The sequence below is a fragment of the Schistocerca serialis genome, chromosome 3 (genome assembly GCF_023864345.2).
Source record: "Schistocerca serialis cubense isolate TAMUIC-IGC-003099 chromosome 3, iqSchSeri2.2, whole genome shotgun sequence".
NCBI lineage: Eukaryota > Metazoa > Arthropoda > Insecta > Orthoptera > Acrididae > Schistocerca > Schistocerca serialis.
This window is the reverse complement of record NC_064640.1, coordinates 391,811,595-391,833,729: the sequence shown is the minus strand read 5'-3', so window position 1 is coordinate 391,833,729 and position 22,135 is coordinate 391,811,595. Positions and strand designations below refer to the sequence as shown.

The window sequence follows — 22,135 nt, the reverse complement described above, 5'->3', positions numbered from 1 at the left end:
GGCTACAGCTGCAGTAGCACGTCCAGTGAGGTATCAAGAATGTGAGCAATCACTCAATGCTATAGTATAGGATAGGGCAGAGAGAAGCAGGTTTCCGACAAAGTAAACAATGAGAGACACTGTCGCTATCACTTATTAAACAGGAATTGTTCAGTAAATTACAACTATATCTTGTGAAATGAGTAGGTTGATGCAGCTCCAGTCCGGCACGATCACTGAGTTGGCAAACATTTTCCGAGTAGCACTTAAGATGAAAATATGTGTGTGTGTGTGTGTGTGTGTGTGTGTGTGTGTGTGTCTTTCGGACATTCCCGAAAGAACCTACTCTACGAATCTAAATAGACAGCCTTGTTAATCAATTAAAGATTGAAGGGCAGATGTCCAGACTGTCATGCGCATTAAATTAGAACAACGGCACAGATGAAAATTTGTGCCTGACCAGGTTCGAACCCGGATTCGTAGTGTCTTTTCTTTCGGACATTCCCGAAAGAACAGACACCACACATATATCCATATACAGGAGGTTATATGGCATTTTTTCTGCAATTTGTCTATACCACCACCTCCGACAATAATTACTATTCCTCCTCAAACATCCTGTACAATTATTTGGGTGTTAGACGGGTCATCGAAAGTTTTCAGTGCTAGATGCACAACATCGTCCGAACCCTAGCGGGTATACAGTGTGGCTGCGAGCGATTGGAATAATGGCCGCAGAGGGGGGAGGGAGGGGGGGGGGGGGGGGCTGGGCTGGGGGTATCGCATGTGTAGACAGGTGCTGAAGAGAGGTTGGCTGCTGTATCCCGACAGTGCCCACCATCGGAGGTTCGAGTCCTCCCTCCAGCATGGGCTTGTGTGTTGTCCATAGCGTAAGTTAGTTTAAGTTAGGTTAAGTAGTGTGTAAGCTTAGGGACCGATGACCTCAGCAGCTTGATCTCATAAGTACTTACAATGAATTTACAAAATTTTAAATCCAAAATACTGCATCTCGGTTCTTACAATAGTGCAATAGTTGTGCACTGGTTAGCTGTAACTGAAGAGAGACTCCAACTCGGATTGTGGTTAATGGCATAACAACTTAAATCGTGAATATATTTCTGATTAAATGTTTGTTATGTATTTTTCTGCCACACTTTTCACTGTTATAAGTTATGTTCTACAAGGAACGCACGCCATTGGAGGTGGCAATCTGTAATTTATTTTACCTTAATTACTACTTCAATTTTGTTCCACAATTTAAAGGTATATATGGGTGCAAACATGGAATACATGGGAATAATGCAGCTGCTCAGTGACAGGTATGGGGGAGGCATTGAGGCCAGGCCTCGCATCTTCGACCCATGCCCTCATTGCCTCCGCCTACCTGGTGCTGAAAGTCTTCTCAAACTTTAAAAAAAAAATAATAGTGCAGTGATCAGCATGTCTGTCTAGTAAGCAGGAGGTCCAGGTTCGAAGCCCAGTCAGTCACAAATTTTCATCTGCCGTCTTAGCTGTATTTCAACGCGCTGTGACAGTGTGGACATCGGTCCTTCGATATTTAAGATGCAATTGTTTTTTGAGGCAATAGAGGTGATTTGCTAACGTTTTTCTTGCCACCAATGTAACGGGCCTTCAACGGCATCCAACCCTTAGTCATTGCTTTGTGCCGGCGCTAACCCATGTCATATACAGGGTGTTACAAAAAGGTACGGCCAAACTTTCTGGAAACATTCCTCACACACAAATAAAGAAAAGATGTTACGTGGACATGTGTCCGGAAACGCTTAATTTCCATGTTAGAGCTCATTTTAGTTTCATCCACCTACGCTCAATGGAGCACGTTATCATGATTTCATACGGGATACTCTACCTGTGCTGCTAGAACATGTGCCTTTACAAGTACGACACAACATGTGGTTCATGCGCGATGGGGCTCCTACACATTTCAGTCAAAGTGTTCGTACGCTTCTCAACAACAGATTCGATGACCGATGGATTGGTAGAGGCGGACCAATTCCATGGTCTCCACGCTCTCCTGATCTCAACCCTCTTGACTTTCATTTACGGGGGCATTTCATAGCTCTTGTCTACGCAACCCCGTTACCAAATGTAGAGACTCTTCGTGCTCGTATTGTGGACGGCTGTGATACAATACCCCATTCTCCAGGGCTGCATCAGCGCATCAGGGATTCCATGCGACGGAGGGTGGATGCATGTATCCTCGCTAACGGGGGACATTTTGAACATTTCCTGTAACAAAGTGTTTGAAGTCACGCTGGTACGTTCTGTTGCTGTGTGTTTCCATTCCATTATTAATGTGATTTGAAGAGAAGTAATAAAATGAGCTCTAACATGGAAAGTAAGCGTTTCCCGACACATGTTCACATAACATATTTTCTTTCTTTGTGTGTGAGGAATGTTTCCTGAAAGTTTGGCCGTACCTTTTTGTAACACCCTGTATATGCAAATCAGATTGTAGTTCATATTTAGTCAAATACCATATGGTCAGTATACAAGTATGCCAGCCGGGGTGGGTGGCCGAGCGGTTCTAGGCGCTACCATCCGGAAATGCGCGACCGCTATGGTCGCAGGTTCGAATCCTGTCTCGGGCATGGATGTGTCTGATGTCATTAGGTTAGCTAGGTTAAAGTAGTTTTAAGTTATAGTGGACTGATGACCTCAGAAGTTGTTAAGTCCCATAGTGCTCAGAGCCATTTGAACCATTTATGAAGTATACAAGTATTTACGAACGGTAGAAGCAGGATTGCAGCAAACTGATCCCTTAACCAAGTGAAACATAGAGTACCTGTGTAATGAGTCATTCCAGCTGCATAGCTGAGGGTAATATTTGTTAAGCAATTCATTGCAGAATTAATGTAATAGCCGCACGATGATCTCTGTAGTCATACTGTATTATTAGCAGCCCGCGAATGGAGTACTATTTTCGTTAAATCTTATTACCCAAGCTGAGGCCAAATAAAGAGAAGCAACGACGCCACAACACTATCTTTACTTAAGTAGGTAGTCAGCGCTAAATTATGTGGGCCACCATTAACGTTACTGTAAGCAGTTTGACAGCATAACTCCACCACAACTACTGACAACCTGAGCCATATCAGCACGCAGTTGTAACTCGCAGTGATTACAAGTTGGTGATGTTTGTCAAGAATAACGGAGAGTGCCACTGAAGTTCCATTTGCATTACGTCTAGGATGGAGAGAATCCTAAATAACAGTAATAGGTCACCCAGCAAAGAGAAGAGTCCACGTATTGTCTCAAGTTCTTGCAGTTTGATATTAATGCAGTTCCCGATAGTTTCATACTAACGGGTTCTTTTGGCTATCGGAATATGTTGTTGTTGTTGTGGTCTTCAGTCCTGAGACTGGTTTGATGCAGCTCTCCATGCTACTCTATCCTGTGCAAGCTTCTTCATCTCCCAGTACCTACTGCAACCTAAATCCTTCTGAATCTGCTTAGTGAATTCATCTCTTGGTCTCCCCCTACGATTTTTACCCTCCACGCTGCCCTCCAATACTAAATTGGTGATCCCTTGATGCCTCAGAACATGTCCTACCAACCGAACCCTTCTTCTGGTCAAGTTGTGCCACAAACTTCTTTTCTCCCCAATCCTATTCAATACTTCCTCATTAGTTATGTGATCTACCCATCTAATCTTCAGCATTCTTCTGTAGCACCACATTTCGAAAGCTTCTATTCTCTTCTTGTCCAAACTATTTACCGTCCATGTTTCACTTCCATACATGGCTACACTCTATACAAATACTTTCAGAAATGACTTCCTGACACTTAAATCTATACTCGATGTTAACAAATTTCTCTTCTTCAGAAATGCTTTCCCTGCCATTGCCAGTCTACATTTTATATCATCTCTACTTCGACCAAACTTCAGTTATTTTGCTCCCCAAATAGCAAAACTCCTTTACTACTTGAAGTGTCTAATTTCCTAACCTAATTCCCTCAGTATCACCTGACTTAATTTGAATACATTGCATTATCCTCGTTTTGCTTTTGTTGATGTTCACCTTATATCCTCCCTTCAAGACACCATCCATTCCATTCATCTGCTCTTCCAAGTCCTTTGCTGTCTCTGACAGAATTACAATGTCATCGGCGAACCTCAACGCTTTTATTTCTTCTCCATGGATTTTAATACCTACTCCGAATTTTTCTTTTGTTTCCTTTACTGCTTGCTCAATATACAGATTGAATAACATCGGGGAGAGGCTACAACCCTGTCTTACTCCCTTCCCAACCACTGCTTCCCTTTCATGCCCCTCGACTCTTATAACTGCCATCTGGTTTCTGTACAAATTGTAAATAGCCTTTCGCTCCCTGTATTTTACCCCTGCCACCTTTAGAATTTGAAAGAGAGTATTCCAGTCAACACTGTCAAAAGCTTTCTCTAAGTCTACAAATGCTAGAAACGTAGGTTTGCCTTTCCTTAATCTTTCTTCCAAGATAAGTCGTAAGGTCAGTATTGCCTCACGTGTTCCAGTATTTCTACGGAATCCAAACTGAACTTCCCCGAGGTCGGCTTCTACTAGTTTTTCCATTCGTCTGTAAAGAATTCGTATTAGTATTTTGCAGCTGTGGCTTATTAAACTGACTGTTCGGTAATTTTCACATCTGTCAACACCTGCTTTCTTTGGGATTGGAATTATTATATTCTTCTTGAAGTCTGATGGTATTTCGCCTGTTTCATACATCTTGCTCACCAGATGGTAGAGTTGTCAGGACTGGCTCTCCCAAGGCCATCAGTAGTTCCAATGGAATGTTGTCTACTCCGGGGGCCTTATTTCGACTCAGGTCTTTCAGTGCTCTGTCAAACTCTTCACGCAGTAGCGTATCTCCCATTTCATCTTCATCTACATCCTCTTCCATTTCCATAATATTGTCCTCAAGTGCATCGCCCTTGTATAGACCCTCCATATACTCCTTCCACCTTTCTGCTTTCCCTTCTTTGCTTAGAACTGGGTTTCCATCTGAGCTCTTGATGTTCATACAAGTCGTTCTCTTATCTCCAAAGGTCTCTTTAATTTTCCTGTAGGCGGTATCTATCTTACCCCTAGTGAGATAAGCCTCTACATCCCTACATTTGTCCTCTAGCCATCCCTGCTTAGCCATTTTGCACTTCCTGTCGATCTCATTTTTGAGACGTTTGTATTCCTTTTTGCCTGCTTCATTTACTGCATTTTTATATTTTCTCCTTTCATCAATTAAATTCAATATTTCTTCTGTTACCCAAGGATTTCTACTAGCCCTCGTCTTTTTACCTACTTGATCCTCTGCTGCCTTCACTACTTCATCCCTCAAAGCTACCCATTCTTCTTCTACTGTATTTCTTTCCCCCATTCCTGTCAATTGTTCCCTTATGCTCTCCCTGAAACTCTCTACAACCTCTGGTTCTTTCAGTTTATCCAGGTCCCATCTCCTTAAATTCCCACCTTTTTGCAGTTTCTTCAGTTTTAATCTACAGGTCACAACCAATAGATTGTGGTCAGAGTCCACATCCGCACCTGGAAATGTCTTACAATTTAAAACCTGGTTCCTAAATCTCTGTCTTACCATTATATAATCTATCTGATACCTTTTAGAATCTCCAGGGTTCTTCCATGTATACAACCTTCTATCATGATTCTTAAACCAAGTGTTAGCTATGATTAAGTTGCGCTCTGTGCAAAATTCTACCAGGCGGCTTCCTCTTTCATTTCTTAGCCCCAATCCATATTCACCTACTACGTTTCCTTCTCTCCCTTTTCCTACACTCGAATTCCAGTCACCCATGACTATTAAATTTTCGTCTCCCTTCACTATCTGAATAATTTCTCTTATTTCATCATACATTTCTTCAATTTCTTCGTCATCTGCAGAGCTAGTTGGCATATAAACTTGTACTACTGTAGTAGGTGTGGGCTTCGTATCTATCTTGGCCACAACAATGCGTTCACTATATTGTTTGTAGTAGCTTACCCGTATTCCTATTTTCCTAGTCATTATTAAACCTACTCCTGCATTACCCCTATTTGATTTTGTATTTATAACCCTGTAATCACCTGACCAAAAGTCTTGTTCCTCCTGCCACCGAACTTCACTAATTCCCACTATATCTAACTTTAACCTATCCATTTCCCTTTTTAAATTTTCTAACCTACCTGCCCGATTAAGGGATCCGACATTCCACACTCCGATCCATAGAACGCCAGTTTTCTTTCTCCTGATAACGACATCCTCTTGAGTAGCCCACACCCGGAGATCCGAATGGGGGACTATTTTACCTCCGGAATATTTTACCCAAGAGGACGCCATCATCATTTAATCAGTAAAGCTGCATGCCCTCGGGAAAAATTACAGCCGTAGTTTCCCCTTGCTTTCAGCCGTTCGCAGTACCAGCACAGCAAGGCCGTTTTGGTTATTGTTACAAGGCCAGATCAGTCAATCATCCAGACTGTTGCCCTTGCAACTACTGAAAAGGCTGCTGCCCCTCTTCAGGAACCACACGTTTGTCTGACCTCTCAACAGATACCCCTCCGTTGTGGTTGTACCTACAGCACGGCTATCTGTATCGCTGAGGCACGCAAGCATCCCCACCAATGGCAAGGTCCATGGTTCTTGGGGGGGATGCTATCGGAATACTCATATGTGAATTACAAAAGTGTAATTGCTAGAACGCTCAACTACCTTAATAACACCTCATTCTGGATTGAATACGACTCAGAAAGCGACGTTAATTTGACGTTTCCATCCATCTCCTGACGTCTTACTGAATGAAGTCTGAAGTGCACGCACAGTTGTGTTGCCTGCCGCATGGATTCTGTGAAGTGTTGTGGCAGCTGGCAGTCATTGCTGAATACAGACATTTGCAAATATCCCCACTGCTTTAGGGGAAATCGTCTTTGTTGCATTTTTTCCATACCTTAATTAGCACAATAACATAATGCTTGTTCTGCTGAAGAACTTGATGCCCACAAGTCCTTAAATAAGAATCTCCTAGCGGGAGTAATGCATGTAAGGAGACAGACTGTTGGACAAAAGAATGGACAGCTCCCTGCTTTTTGCGTTTCCGATAGCGCCTACGATAAGAATCTGGTGTCATATTATGCTTCACAGCCTTAAACTGTTTATTTTTTTACTTAATACTAAAATAAAAGTTATGATATGAGAAGAGGAAATGACTGATATGCTTCTCAGGAACTTTAGTCTTTCGTGTTTATTTTCTCACTTCATACTAAAACAAGGGCGTTAATATGAGAAGAGGAAGTGAAATATACGCTTCCAAGACAAAATATTTCCTTGTGTGCTACTACTGCATACATGAAAGCCCTGCAGTTAATTTTTGTATGTTGGATAAATTTTGATAACACCTCACATTCCTTTGTGTGAAGGTACCTATTTCCTTGGGATTCAAATAGACTTGACATTTCATCACTGGTTAATATTCTGATGACTAATGACATGATACCCATTGCAATTGCTCCATGGCACCTGTGAGTAGAGTCTCACGTTGGTTACTATAAGAACACGCAGGCAGTGATATCCGCTCACTGCAGTCAGCGCCAAGGTGATTTCTTTCTGTTTATGGTGAAGCGTCTGCTGCAGTGTCCATGCTCAGCCAACATAAACAAATCGCGGCGGCATTGGGCACTGCTAATCGCTGCACTTGTCGCGAGCCTCGAAACACGAGCGCACTGTCTCTGCTAATGATACTATGGAGTTAATACATCTTACATAACGTAATATGCAGGTCGTGGGTTGGGTAAAAATTCAGTTTGTCACTTCCCATCGCATTAAAATACTTTAAAGTCATATTTGATGCAATATGTATTGTTGGTTGTCCCTCTAATGCTACACACACACACACACACACACACACACACACACACACACACACACACACACACACACACACATTGATTCCAGTGAGGGTGACAACTACTGTGTGTTGAACAACACATGCACCAGTTAATTCCTCAGAGGAAATCAAATACTTGGGGTGAACCAAATACTAACACAATCCTGAACGGCTACTCAATCCGTTAAATTCCAGACACGTCTGGGTGAAAACCACCACTACTCTGGTCACCGTCCGTTAGCTCAATGAGCTCGGCTGAAAATATTTGCTTCCAAAGGCTTCAACACCCTCTGGTCCTGTCCGGTCCTGGAATCACCCAGGCCAAACCAATGAAACACAAGCAAACATGAACTGTGCAAGCAAAGTCAACTTTACCCCTGGTGGTACACAACCCGGCTGTCGACAGGCGGCAGTTGGAATTTCGGATTCTGGGCAGTCCAGGTTAGCACGGCAGAGAATATTAAAGATCTCCTGTAAATTTCCCTACAAGCAAAAAACATACATTTGAAAACTACACGCCGCGCGGGATTAGCCGAGCGGTCTGAGGTGCAGCAGTCATGGACTGTTCGGCTGGTCCCGACGGAGGTTCGAGTCCTCTCTCGGGCGTGTGTGTGTGTGTGTGTGTGTGTGTGTGTGTGTGTGTGTGTGGTTTTTTTTTTTTTTTTTTTTTTTGTGGTTTTAGGGCGCAAAACTTCTATGGTCATTAGCGCCCAGCCCGTGACGTAGAAAACAGGAAAAAAACGAAATTTAAAATCAGCAGCAATGGGATCAAAGTCATAAAATTTGAGAAACTAAAGGCAGAAGGAATGCTTAAAAATCCACTATAGAAAGGGGTTGGTTGTCCCCCAAAAAAAGCTTCAAATGACTGACGTCATTTCACTGTCACTAATAAACTGTAGAACGCGGTCAGCTGAGCGCGTGTCATCTGCTAAAATCGACGATAGATCAGGCGATAGCTGTAGACGGGAGCGTAACGGATTAAAATAGGGGCATTCAATTAAAAGGTGTCTGACCGTCCACAGCTGAGAGCAGTGGGGACAGAGTGGGGGAGGATCACCGCTTAAAAGATGTCGATGACTAAAAAGACAGTGCCCTATCCGGAGTCTAGCTAAAATTACCTCCTCCCGACGACGCGTTCGGGAGGAAGAGGTCCAAGCGCAAGGAAGGGCTTTCACTTCCCGCAATTTATTATGGGGAAGTGTTGACCAATGCGCATCCCATAAATGAGCAACTTGGCGACATAAACCGCTCCGTAGATCGGTAAACGGAAGAGACTGAATAGCTGGCCGAGGAAGAGAGACTGCAGCCTTGGCCGCTATATCGGCCGCCTCATTTCCACATATACCAGCATGTCCCGGGAGCCAGAGGAACGCCACTGAGACGCCCCCCAGGTGGAGCAAGCGCAGACAGTCCTGAATCCGGTGGACCAGAGGGTGCACAGGGTAAAGAGCTTGGAGACTTAGGAGAGAGCTGAGAGAATCTGAGCAGATTACGTACTGTATCCGCTGATGGCGGCGGATGTAGTGGACAGCCTGGAGAATAGCGTAAAGCTCCGCAGTATAAACCGAACCCTGGTCGGGAAGCCGAAAGTGATTTGGGGTGTCGCCAACAATATAGGCACTCCCTACACCTAACGATGTTTTCGAGCCATCGGTGTAAATAAATGTGGCTTCCGTCATTTGTGCACATAGAGCAGCAAATGCCAGACGGTAAACAAGTGTAGGGGTACCAACCTTGGGAAATTGACATAGGTCTCTGAGCAAGTCGATCCGGGGACGGAGCCAAGGCGGTGCTGTACCCCAAGTTGTCAAGAAGGTTTTAGGAAAGCGGAAGGAAAGAGAATGGAGCAGTTGACGGAAGCGGACTCCCGGGGGTAGTAGGGAGGAGGAGCGGCCTGCATACCCGACATCAAAGGAGGCGTCGAAAAAAAAGGTCATGGGCTGGATTAGCAGGCATGGAAGACAGATGGCTAGCATAACGACTCAGAAGGACTGCCCGCCGATTGGACAGCGGAGGTTCAGCAGTCTCAGCATAAAGGCTTTCCACAGGGCTGGTGTAAAAAGCTCCAGACACTAAACGTAATCCACGGTGGTGGATAGAGTCGAGACGCCGAAGAATAGACGGCCGAGCAGAGGAGTAGACTATGCTTCCATAATCCAATTTCGAGCGCACTAAGGCGCGATAAAGGCGGAGAAGGACCACTCGGTCCGCTCCCCAAGAGGTACCATTCAGGACACGGAGGGTGTTAAGGGAACGCAGACAGCGAGCGGAAAGATAGGAAACGTGGGAGGACCAGCACAGTTTTCTGTCAAACATAAGACCCAAGAATTTAGCGACGTCGGAAAACGGAAGGTTGACAGGACCTAGATGTAAGGAGGGCGGAAGAAACTCCTTACGTCGCCAAAAATTAACACAAACGGTCTTACTGGGTGAGAAACGGAAGCCGGTTGCGATGCTCCACGAGTGGAGGCGATCGAGACATCCTTGAAGGCATCTTTCAAGAAGGCTGGTCCGTTGAGAGCTGTAGTAGATCGCAAAATCGTCCACAAAGAGGGAGCCCGAGACATCAGGAAGGAGACAATCCATAATTGGATTAATGGCGATGGCAAACAGTACAACACTCAGCACGGAGCCCTGGGGTACCCCGTTTTCTTGGGAGAAAGTACGGGAGAGAGTAGTGTTCACCCGCACCCTAAATGTGCGCTCTGCCATAAATTCGCGAAGAAAAAGGGGCAGCCGGCCTCGAAAGCCCCAAGAGAACAGTGTGCGGAGGATGCCTGTCCTCCAACAGGTATCGTATGCTCTCTCCAGATCAAAAAATATTGCTACCGTTTGGCGTTTCCGGAGGAAATTGTTCATAATATAAGTGGAGAGAGCAACAAGATGGTCAACGGCAGAACGATGCTGTCGGAATCCGCATTGGGCTGGTGTTAAAAGACTGCGGGATTCCAGCCACCAAGCTAAACGGTAATTCACCATACGCTCCAAAACCTTACAGACACTACTCGTGAGAGAAATGGGGGGATAGCTAGAGGGGAGATGTTTGTCCTTTCCAGGTTTCGGAACGGGAACGACAATAGCTTCCCGCCATCGCCTGGGAAAGGTACTGTCGGTCCAAATTCGATTATAAAGGCGAAGGAGGTAACGCAGGCTATGGGTTGATAAATGCAGCAACATTTGGGCATGGATACCATTCGGTCCTGGGGCGGAGGAACGAGAAGAAGAGAGTGCATGTTGGAGTTCGCGCATGGAGAAAACAGTATTGTAGCTTTCGCGATTTTGAGAGGAGAAAGCAAGATGTCGCACTTCCGCTGCACGTTTCTTCGGGAGAAACGCTGGCGGGTAATTTGAAGAGCTCGAAATCTCAGCAAAGTGCTGACCCAATGAGTTAGAAATTGCGACGGGGTCCACTAAGGTATCATGCGCGACAGTGAGCCCAGAGACCAGGGAGAAACTAGGCGCGCCTGAGAACCGTCGAAGCCGACTCCAAACTTCCGAGGAGGGAGTGAAGGTGTTAAATGAGCTAATAAAGAATTTCCAGCTTGCCTTCTTGCTATCGCGGATGACGCGACGGCATCGCGCACGGAGCTGCTTATATCGGATACAGTTGGCCAAAGTTGGATGGTGACGGAAAATGCGAAGAGCACGTCGCCGCTCACGTATTGCGTCACGGCATGCCTCGTTCCACCAAGGAACTGGGGGCCGCCGGGGCAATTCGGAGGTGCGTGGTATTGAACGTTCCGCAGCTGTGAGAATAACGTCGGTAAAATGTGTGACCTCATCGTCGACGCTGGGAAAGCGACGGTCATCGAATGTCGCTAGAGACGAAAAAAGTGTCCAATCGGCTTGGGCAAACTTCCAGCGTTGCGAGCGCATATATGGCAGTTGAGGCTGCAGTCGAAGAACACATGGGAAGTGGTCACTCGAGTGTGTATCATCAAGGGCGAACCATTCGAAGCGCCGAGCTAGCGGAACAGTACCGACCGCAAGGTCCAAATGAGATAAATTTGCCGTGGAGGCAGACAAAAATGTGGGGACCCCAGTGTTGAGGCAGACTAGATCCGCTTGGTGGAAGACGTCTAGCAATAGTGAGCCACGTGGACAAGGATGTGGAGATCCCCAAAGCGGGTGGTGGGCATTGAAGTCCCCAACCAGCAAATAGGGGGGTGGAAGCTGATCAAGAAGATGAAGGAGATCAGCTCGTGCCAGTGGTGTAGACGATGGAATGTATACCGTACAAAGAGAGAACGTGTATCCAGAAAGGGAAAGACGGACGGCGACAGCTTGGAAGGAAGTGTTTAAGGGGATTGGGTGATAATGGAGAGTATCATGGAGCAGAATCATGAGTCCTCCATGGGCTGGAGTGCCTTCAACAGAGGGGAGGTCATATCGGACGGACTGAAAATGAGGGAGAACAAAGCGGTCATGGGGACGCAGCTTTGTTTCCTGAAGACAGAAGATGACCGGCGAGTAGGATCGTAAGAGGATCGACAATTCATCCCGATTGGCGCGAATGCCGCGGATATTCCAGTGGATAATGGACATAGGGTGAACAGAAAATGGAGAAACGTGACCAAGGGTGCTGTGAACTCAACGACTGCTCAGAGCTTGCGACCGACAGCATGGAATGGCATTCAGTCGAAGGCACAAGATCCTGATCCATAGGTTGGTCAGGAGCAGCTCCTGCCACCAACGATCGGCCAGTTGACCGGCCACCAGCAGTGCGCCTCGGCGACACAGAAGAGGGCCGAGGGCGATTTCCGCCAGGTGGTGCTGTAGATGGGACACGCCTTGGCGGAGAAGGAGAGGAACTGTGTTTCTTCGTAGCCTTCTTGGAGGTATGATGTTTAGATGAAGGAGGAACCGATGGTTGTGAAGTTGCAGTACGTAAAAACTCTTCACGAGAATGCTCTTTTTTTGAAGACTTGGCGTCTGACTTTTGGGCTCGAGATTTAGCAGAACCCGACGAAGGGTGAGCCATAGAGTGGGCAGGCGAAAGTGGTGAGGTTGAACGGGCGATCTTTGCGCTGGCCGATCTGACGACCGTGGTACTAAATGTGAGGTCGCAAGTCTGCGTGGCCGCCTCCTTTGTTGGCCGAGGAGAAGCAAGGACAGTGCTGTATTTTCCTGTCTGAGGCACGGTGGGCCGTCGACTGGCGAACAATTTTCGAGCAGCAAAGGTTGACACCTTTTCCTTTACTCTAATTTCCTGGATGAGCTTTTCGTCCTTAAAAACGGGGCAATCGCGAGAGGAAGCAGCGTGGTCACCCATACAGTTGATGCAGCGAGGGGATGGAGGCGGACAAGCACCCTCATGGGCATCCTTGCCACACGTAACACATTTGGCCGGATTGGAACAGGACTGGCTGGTGTGATTGAACCGCTGACATCGATAGCAACGCGTAGGGTTTGGGACATAAGGGCGAACGGAAATTATCTCATAGCCTGCTTTGATTTTTGATGGGAGTTGAACTTTGTCAAATGTCAAGAAGACAGTGCGGGTTGGAATGATGTTCGAGTCAACCCTTTTCATAACCCGATGAACAGCCGTGACGCCCTGGTCAGACAGGTAGTGCTGAATTTCTTCGTCAGACAATCCATCGAGGGAGCGTGTATAAACGACTCCACGCGAGGAATTTAAGGTACGGTGCGGTTCCACCCGGACAGGGAAGGTGTGGAGCAGAGAAGTACGCAGCAATTTTTGAGCCTGGAGGGCACTGTGTGTTTCTAACAACAGGGTGCCATTCCGTAATCTGGAACAAGACTTTACAGGACCCGCAATTGCGTCGACACCTTTCTGAATAATGAAAGGGTTGACCGTGGAAAAGTCGTGACCTTCATCAGACCGAGAAACAACAAGGAACTGTGGCAACGATGGAAGAACCGTCTGTGGCTGAGACTCCGTGAACTTACGTTTGTGAGCAGACATAGTGGAAGGTGAGGAAACCATTGCGGAAGAATCCCCCATGATTACCGGCGTCGCCGATGGCGCGCTCCTCCCTTGTGGGAGCCCTCACCGAGGGCACACCCGCCTTAGTTGATTGTTCACATCTCAGGTCACACCTCCCGACAAACGGACGGAGGGACCAATCGGCACTTTCGGAAGGTATCAGCTCGGGTAATCACCCCTCCCTGGGCCTGGCCGTTACCAGGGGGTACGTACGTGTCCTACCTGTCTACCCGGGGCGGGGAATTACGCGTTACCCCGTCACCGGCTACGCACGGAAGTGCATGGGTCGGCCTTCAGACACGCACAGGGAGGAAAAAAGGGAAAGGGAAAGGAAAGAAAAGGGGGTCTCAAACGCCGCAGCGGAGAAAAGGGCAAGGAGAAGAGGGAAGGAAAAGAGAAGGACAGAGGAAGGACGAGGACTTGCAAATGTAAAAGCAAGGAATTTGGAACAGTTTCGAGCGTCCGTCTCCGGACGTAGGCACATACCATACTCCCAGAGGGGGAGAAAGGGAAGGAAAGAGCCAGAGGTGAGGGGGGGGGGGGGGGCGAAGATGGGGGACGGGGAGGGATGCGGAAAGGGAAGGGAAGGTATGCAGCCCGGAAAGGAAGGAGGGCCTCATTAGCTCGGGGTCCCGTGCTCGCTACGCACGTGTCCACAAAAGAGTTGTGGACCCCCTGGGTGTGTGTGTGTGTGTGTGTGTGTGTGTGTGTGTGTGTGTGTGTGTGCGCGCGCGTTTGTCCTTAGGATAATTTAGGTTAAGTAGTATGTAAGCTTAGGGACTGATGACCTTCGCAGTTAAGTCGCATAAGATTTCACACACATAAGAACTTTTTTTTTTATAACTAAGCATCGATACATTGATCCAAATACGAAAACTAAATAATCTCCCATAATAAATCGATCGACAAAAAATTCTCATCATTGCTCTTCAAGAACCACAACTAACTGACGAAACCTTGCATTTCAAGAGCAAAATACAACAAAAGGTAGCGAAAGGCGTACCAATCTTCGGCGTTGCTTTTCTCAACACAGATCTATCATCAACTCTGTCAAAGAAGTCACAGCCATCAACAATCTACTTAGGACTATGCTCATTCAGAGCCCCAGTAAAAAATATACACCCATCAATGCACATGCCCCACCAATATCGAAAATAAGAAAAACACCAAAAATGTCGAAAAATTCTGGAACACACTCAAAAATACTATGAGCAAAATTGACCAAGATGATGTGAAAATACTAATGGGAGACTTCAACTCTGTATTTGGGACAGAAAAAACCTGTAGAAAAATCATTGGTACAAATTCAACACACCGAAACGCTTAGACCAACGGCTCACATCTGACTGATATTTGCCAACAATTCAACCACAAAAGAATGTCTTCCCACTTTAGGAAAATACCATTTCTCAGGTAACATGCTTGGCTACCAGGTGCAAGCTGCTGTCGTCTGCCTTTCTAGACTTGCTGAAAGCCAGATTTTTAATTCTTTTGTAGTAGAGCTACAAGCAGGCAGATACAAACTCAATAAGGGAATCTTAAGATAACACTCAAGCAAAATTCGTCTTGCTATTTACAGTAACCCTTAGTGTCAGAGCGAAAACCTTACGGTACTGCCAATTTCATAATGCCACTTTTGTTTTCTGCCGACATATTTTTTGTTGTTGTTAATACATAATGTTATCTATGAAATGCCACATTTTCATAAGACTTGCGAATGATACAGGAAATGAAGTAAATACACATCTTTTCAAAGTCAAAAGTTTGTAATATCCTACTAATTCATGTTAAAATAGGATCAATCGTCTTACAGACACTTAATGCATCGCTACAGTCTGGAACCGCGCGACCACTACGGTTGCAGGTTCGAATCCTACCTCGGGCATGGATGTGTGCGATGTCTTTAGGTTAGTTAGGTTTAACTAGTTCTAAGTTCTAGGGGACTGATGACCTCAGAAGTTAAGTCCCATAGTGCTCAGAGCCCTTTGAACCATTTTTGAACTTAATGCTTCATTAAGATAGACTGCTGTCGTGATGTTCCTATAGTAAGCTGAATTTAATTTGTATTAGTAAAATGAATATTTTATTTGCACTTTCCATTAGTTTTCTAAACGCAACAGTAATCATCAAAGAGAAATTAATCAGCAGCTGAATTTTCTTTCACGATATCTAAAACAATCTGACAATGCTGCAGTTGTTTACAAATTCTACGCCCATAGAAACCTACTTGTTTTAATGAGGTCGTTAAACCATGGTAGTTTTAAGAGTATTTTCGTCTAGAAATGAATTGCCTTGATGGTTGGTTGATCAAGAGCGGGAAAGGTAATATTTTACGAATACATGACGAGAGGGACAAGTGCTTGAGAGAGGACTTTCCTAACAATACAAGTGTCTGAGAGTCGACTTTCCTATCAATCTCCTGGATAGTTTTGTTTCTCAAATCAACAGCGCGAGTTATCATGCAGTAGCAAAGGTGATGTAGTTTTGTTGCTCGACTTTCTTACACTGCGACCGAAAGGTGTCTCAATTGTTGACAACAAATTCCAGCTGTGTTGCACACACCCCTTGGGGCAGAATTTGTAGTCCAAAACACACTTTTGGAGCTATCAAATGTAAAATATTATGTCCACACTACTCTTTGCTCTAGTCTACGTCTTTTGGTGGGGCTCAGCCTTTCATTTCTTCTTACGAAGTTAACGATAAAGGCATCATAACACGTCACCAGTAACAGTACTGCAATGGAATGCTCAATGAGCGACCTGATGACGTTCAATAATAGTCACTCCGTTGATTTATGTTGTTTCGAATTAGAGTATGCAGTACTCCTACGCCAGACTTCTGAACTTTGCCAATTGAATGTAAATGTCGCATGATGGTAAAATGGTAATCTGTCACATATACCAGTAGTCGAGACTTCCTTAATGTGGAAAATCATTCATGCCAGAACGATCTTTGTTTAAACAAGAATATCTTTTTCTGGCGTATTTTTCTCAAAAGCACTCGCTCCAAACACACAGTTCAAATCTTTCTAGCTGCCTCCTCTACATTCACCCCTCTGTTATACCAAAGTAAATATTGCGTTGCAGATGTTACACCTTTTTCCACTTGCGACTCAATTTTACAATGCTTAACCGTAGTTCGTGATTTTCAGGTATACAAAATCCAATGCTTAACTGCAAGATACTAACTAGAACTTCAAATTCAAAAATGGCATTGATACGTACACTGACAGCGTGGCGCCATTTTCACATGGGTGGCGCCGGATTTCAGGCGGCAGGTGGCGTCTGGCCGGTAGCCGGTAGCCGCTGCAGCGCGAGGAAACGCCCGATCGTAAGCTGATACGACCGCGACGCAGCCACGAGCTGTCCTGCGGAATTGTTTCCGCAATACTTGTTATTGCGGGTGGGTAGAATGTTAAGCGAATTGTCTTCGATGTTCAATCAGACTCATAAGTTTAGACCGAAATGAGGTTAAAAAAAAAAATCTCAGTTGGACGCGAACACGCGACTAAGTTTAGAATGCACGACGATTACCGCAAGACCACGGGCTCACCCCAATCATATTATCTCGGAAGTAGACAACACTTCTTCCTAACACTTCCGCATCTTACAGTGTTGCCAGATTGTGCAGATGCCAGACTTAAAGTTGTCAGGGGCGGTCAGTTTTATTGGCCACCTTAAGTGAACGACTCAGACTTAGTCTCTGTGGCGGCCGGCCGGCGGTCAGTTTTTTTGTCTAAGACTGTACATGAAATGTGTTCGCATTTGTGAATACAAGCAGCCATCAGCTGTATAACGGAATGACAATGAAAATATGTGCCGGACCAGGACTGAAACCCATATTCCCAGCTTTACGCGAGTGTTCAGTCACCTTATCGCTTTGGCTATCCGTACACAACTCACAGCCAGATGCAACTTCCGTATGTCATTGTTCCTGTGTCATAACCTGTACTTTGACATAGATTATGTAATTCCCATAGAGGGGACGGCATTTTATTTGAAAGTGGATGAATATGATATTGCAGTGCTTACATTGTGATCCAATGTCCCTTTGAACATGCATGCATACCTCCAAGTTTAAATTTCTTCTCCCTGAATTTTAATTTGTCTTCAGAATTTCTTTTCAGTTCCATTACTGTTACATAATGTATGGATTGAACAATGGGGATAGGCTACAATCCTATCTCTTTCCCTTCTCATCTCAGTCTTTACAATTCCCTTTTCAATTCTTACAATTGCTGTCTTGTTTATGCGCTAGTTGTACATATTTCACTATCTGAATTTCATCCCTGCTACCCACAGAATTTCGAATTTTATAATCACAAGTTTGCTTCTCTTTAACCAACTCTCTTCGTATGGTGCAGCGTGTAGGGTGTTCCTACAATTCTCCGGAAACAGAACTGGTCTTTCCAGGTCACCTACATGTTTTTTGTTTTTTCACTTGCCTGTAAATAATGCACGTCAGCATTTTGTTGCCATGAATTATTAAACTGATAGTTTGATCATATTCATACCTGCCTTCTTTGGAAGAAGAATATTACACTATTCTTGATGCCTGAGGATATTTCATGCATCTCATATCTTGCACCGTGCTCAAATAATTTTTGTTTTTCTGGTAAAATTATCATCCTGATTAGTCTTGCCCAGAGATATAAATGAGAGACTATTTTACATCTGAACAGAGAGCACACCACCGACGCAGGTATGCAGTCAGCTGATGTGAAGCCCATTTTTGGCGTTGCTGACAACATGGAGGGTGCCTCCAGCTTGGCTTCAGTCTCCACACTATCGGGGCATAGCCAAGAAATTGCTGCCAATCTTCACGTGATCTCCAAGCCACACTGGTGGTACCACATGATGTGGGTGGCTCCACCCACCCAGGGCTGCATGTAAGGCCAGCGTAAGTCAGCTAATGACACTTAGTCTTCCATTCTCACCGTGCTCCATCTGCCTGAAGTTCTGAACACCATTACTGACATCACTGTGACCTGAACACTGCTTATCAATTACTCTTGCACTAATAGGAGATTGCTGTGAATCTGACTCTGCCCAGATTGTCTTACAGACAACCCACCAAAACTACAAGTGAGTAATACGCCTAAACTCTTCTTAGGATTTCTGACAGACTGTGCACACAATTTTGCTGTGTACTGTAGTAAGCAGATAATAAATGCTTCTTTACATAAAACACACAGGAGAGCTGCAGATTCTTCCAGCTATCAGCTGGTTGCAGTACCAAAATAGTAATGCCACGTTGGCTAATGTTACAAGGCCAAATCAGTAAATTAGTCAACTGTTGCCTCTGAAAATGCTGTCCCCTGTCTTCAGGAACCAAAAATTAGAATCAGATGCCCCTCTTGCACCTCTGGTATTGCCATCTATATCAAGGCACAAAAGACACCCTATTCCTAGCAAAGTCCGTGATTCATGAGTATAGTCCATTACAATGAGATTACAGGATGAGGTCCTTGATGTAATCACTGCATTTAATTAGTAATGCACTTCTTTCTAATTCTTATCAAGTATTAGAGTTTCTATTTGCAGTTATTCTATTTCATCTTTAAGACACATGATCAATTTCTGCGAATAATTTTGTACTTTGTCAATGAAAATCAGTATATACAGAACAACAGATTAATAATTCTGTAACATTAGAATATTTTGGACAATGTACTCTGGACTACCAATGTTCCTTTCAAAAACTAATCTTTAACCAATTCAAGATTTTTTTTTTTATTTATTCTTGGTGACCAGTCTACAGCAACCCACCTTCACACCAAAATGTCTTAAGGTTGTTTAACTGAAACAAGTTACAAATAATATATAAGAAAGTGACTTGGGGTGTTCCAAGTTTATTTTTGATAATCATTTGCTGTAGTTCAGCACAAACTACACCTAAAATTCTAGTGTTACTTGTTTTGTATCTGTGATTGAAATTGAAAACATGGACCAATTCGATTCTGGTGTTAAAGAATGTGTGGGATTACGGATGGGAATCCTCCACACCACTCACTACATACAACTCTGAAACTTTACCCCCCCCCCCCCCCCCCCCCCACACACACACACACACACACACACACACACACGACATAGGACCTTTCACTCTTTCTGATGATGGGATTCTATATCAGAATCCAAACAGGTCCTGAGAATTAACAGGACACAAAGTATTTATTGTCTTACTTCTGCTAATGAAACAACCTTAATAATTACACCACAGGTATTTATCTTACAGCAGGTAACACTTGCCTTTCACAAGAGCACGGCAAGTGCCCTCACCCAATTTCCCAGGAACTACGCCCAGTGAAAGAGGAGTCAGGACAAGTGAACATATCTCAGGTTATCCACAGACACACTACCATCTCCGAAAAAAAATGATTGTCAAAGTTTTAAAGGTATTTTGAAGTACTTTATATGCTTCTAACTGCATAATATCCTCAGACGAAATAGTGGCTCAATGGCTAGTGTCATAGTTTCTTAATTTTGCGCCTTTTGTTCGAAACCCGATTATTGTTTTTATTTAGTTTAGTTTTATTGTTTTCATGTATCTACCCATATCTATAGAAGGTTACTACACAAATATTTCTCATCAGATTAGGGGACACAAGGAAGTTATATATTAATTTTAAACCTATAACTAGATTTCACAAAAAGTGTCACACATTTATTACATATTATTTGCGTGTGAGGGGTTACACTATTTTTAAATTCATATTCCGATATTTCATTTTCATATCAATTCTTATGTCTCAATCATATGTTTATTCTTCAGGAAGATTTGGTGCATTCCCTTGGATGATACCAATCATAGGAATATACGAAACACAGATATTCCAAACACCACAAGCATCAGACGAAGACCGGTTTGCCATATTGACATGTGAATCTCACTTGGGAAAGAAACATCGTTAACACTGGTGAAGATCTTGCATTATGGCAATAATTTTGCAGCAAATCACACATACCGTGTCACTTTTCCGAAAACTGGTGTTTGTAATTGATTATGAATCAAGATACACTACAGGAATTTCACCGAAAACCACTTTAAATACTTTTCTCTTTTTTGTTGATTTGTCTGACTTAAAAATTAGTAGACAAATAAGGACTATGTTATATAAATACACACTGAAAAACATTAGTGTAGTAATCTTGCTTCAGACATGGGTATACTAATGAAAACAAAAACAAAAGTAATAATTGGGTATTGAACACAGGGCACAAAATTAAAGTGCCACGACACTAATCACTGAGCCACCATTTTGTCTGAAGATATCCCAAAGTAAACAGCATTTAAAGTATGTGGAAAATACTCCAAAAACTTTGGCCGTCATTTTTTCAGAAACGATTGAGTATTTATGGTAAGTCTACATACATGTTCGCTTATTTTGACCCCTCTTCCACAGAGCGAAGTTGCTGGGAAATCGTGTTATGGTTGTGTTCTCGTTGTTAATAATGGAAGTAATTAGGCATAAACCAGATCAAACAATGTAGTGTTTAACTAAATCACTAATTGTACATTAATATAAAACTAACAAAATACATAATGGTACAACAGGTGTCCTCACCAAACAAAATGAGATGTTACAGCTGACAGAAAACCTTAACATCATCTTTAGCAGTCTTCCCCCTATACAAGCAGAGCAGAGAAAGAGAAAGGACAACTAATACGCTTCTTGAGCAGACTGCTCATCCCCTTCCTACCATCGCCATTTCTCTTCTCCCTGCCCGTTCCCACTCACCTTCCTAATAGAGAAATAGTTGTTAATTAAATCTGCCAACATTTCATGGTATTTGATGAATACACCCATTCCATCAGAATTTACTTATTTCTCAAAAAATTTAATATTTTGATATACCAGTAGCAGTGTCCCTCTCTTTCAACAGCTTTTGTCGGATCAGTAGCTCCTGGCTTCTTATCATCATCTTTTGAAACAACCGCCACAGCTTTCTCCGTTCCTGGGTCGCTAGCTTTGCAACTTTTCTCTTCAGTGGCCAGGTTTTTGAAACTGTCCTCACTGTCACTGTTTAAAAACAAAACAAAATAGTTACGTATCTTAACGCCTAAAATGTAATACACAAGCTCAAGATGTAAACAACAAAATGCACGCAATAATGTTTCATAAATCAACAGTCAACAAGATTGTGCACTGTGAAGGGAAAGGAGGGAGGGGAGAGGGAGAAGGCTGTAATTATGTGTTCAGTTTCCAAACCAATCTTCTGCCCTAATATAAATACCAAACACCTGGAATGTCATTAGAGAATAAAGGGCACAGCTGTTTTCCAAGATATTTCAACAACAAAATAACCCAGTCTCAATATTCATCCAAAAATACC

General features: G+C 44.0%; 1 protein-coding gene across 2 annotated transcripts in view; it reads right to left on the bottom strand.

Annotated features, from left to right (window-relative positions):
- The window catches only part of LOC126470240 (set1/Ash2 histone methyltransferase complex subunit ASH2-like), a 206,817-nt gene that overhangs the window by 148,449 nt on the left and 36,233 nt on the right, over positions 1–22,135 (bottom strand). For both annotated transcript variants that reach the window (XM_050097943.1, XM_050097942.1), the window contains one exon: positions 21,658–21,822. In XM_050097943.1, coding sequence (XP_049953900.1) covers positions 21,658–21,822 — 165 coding nt within the window. The remainder of the gene's footprint in view (positions 1–21,657; positions 21,823–22,135) is intronic.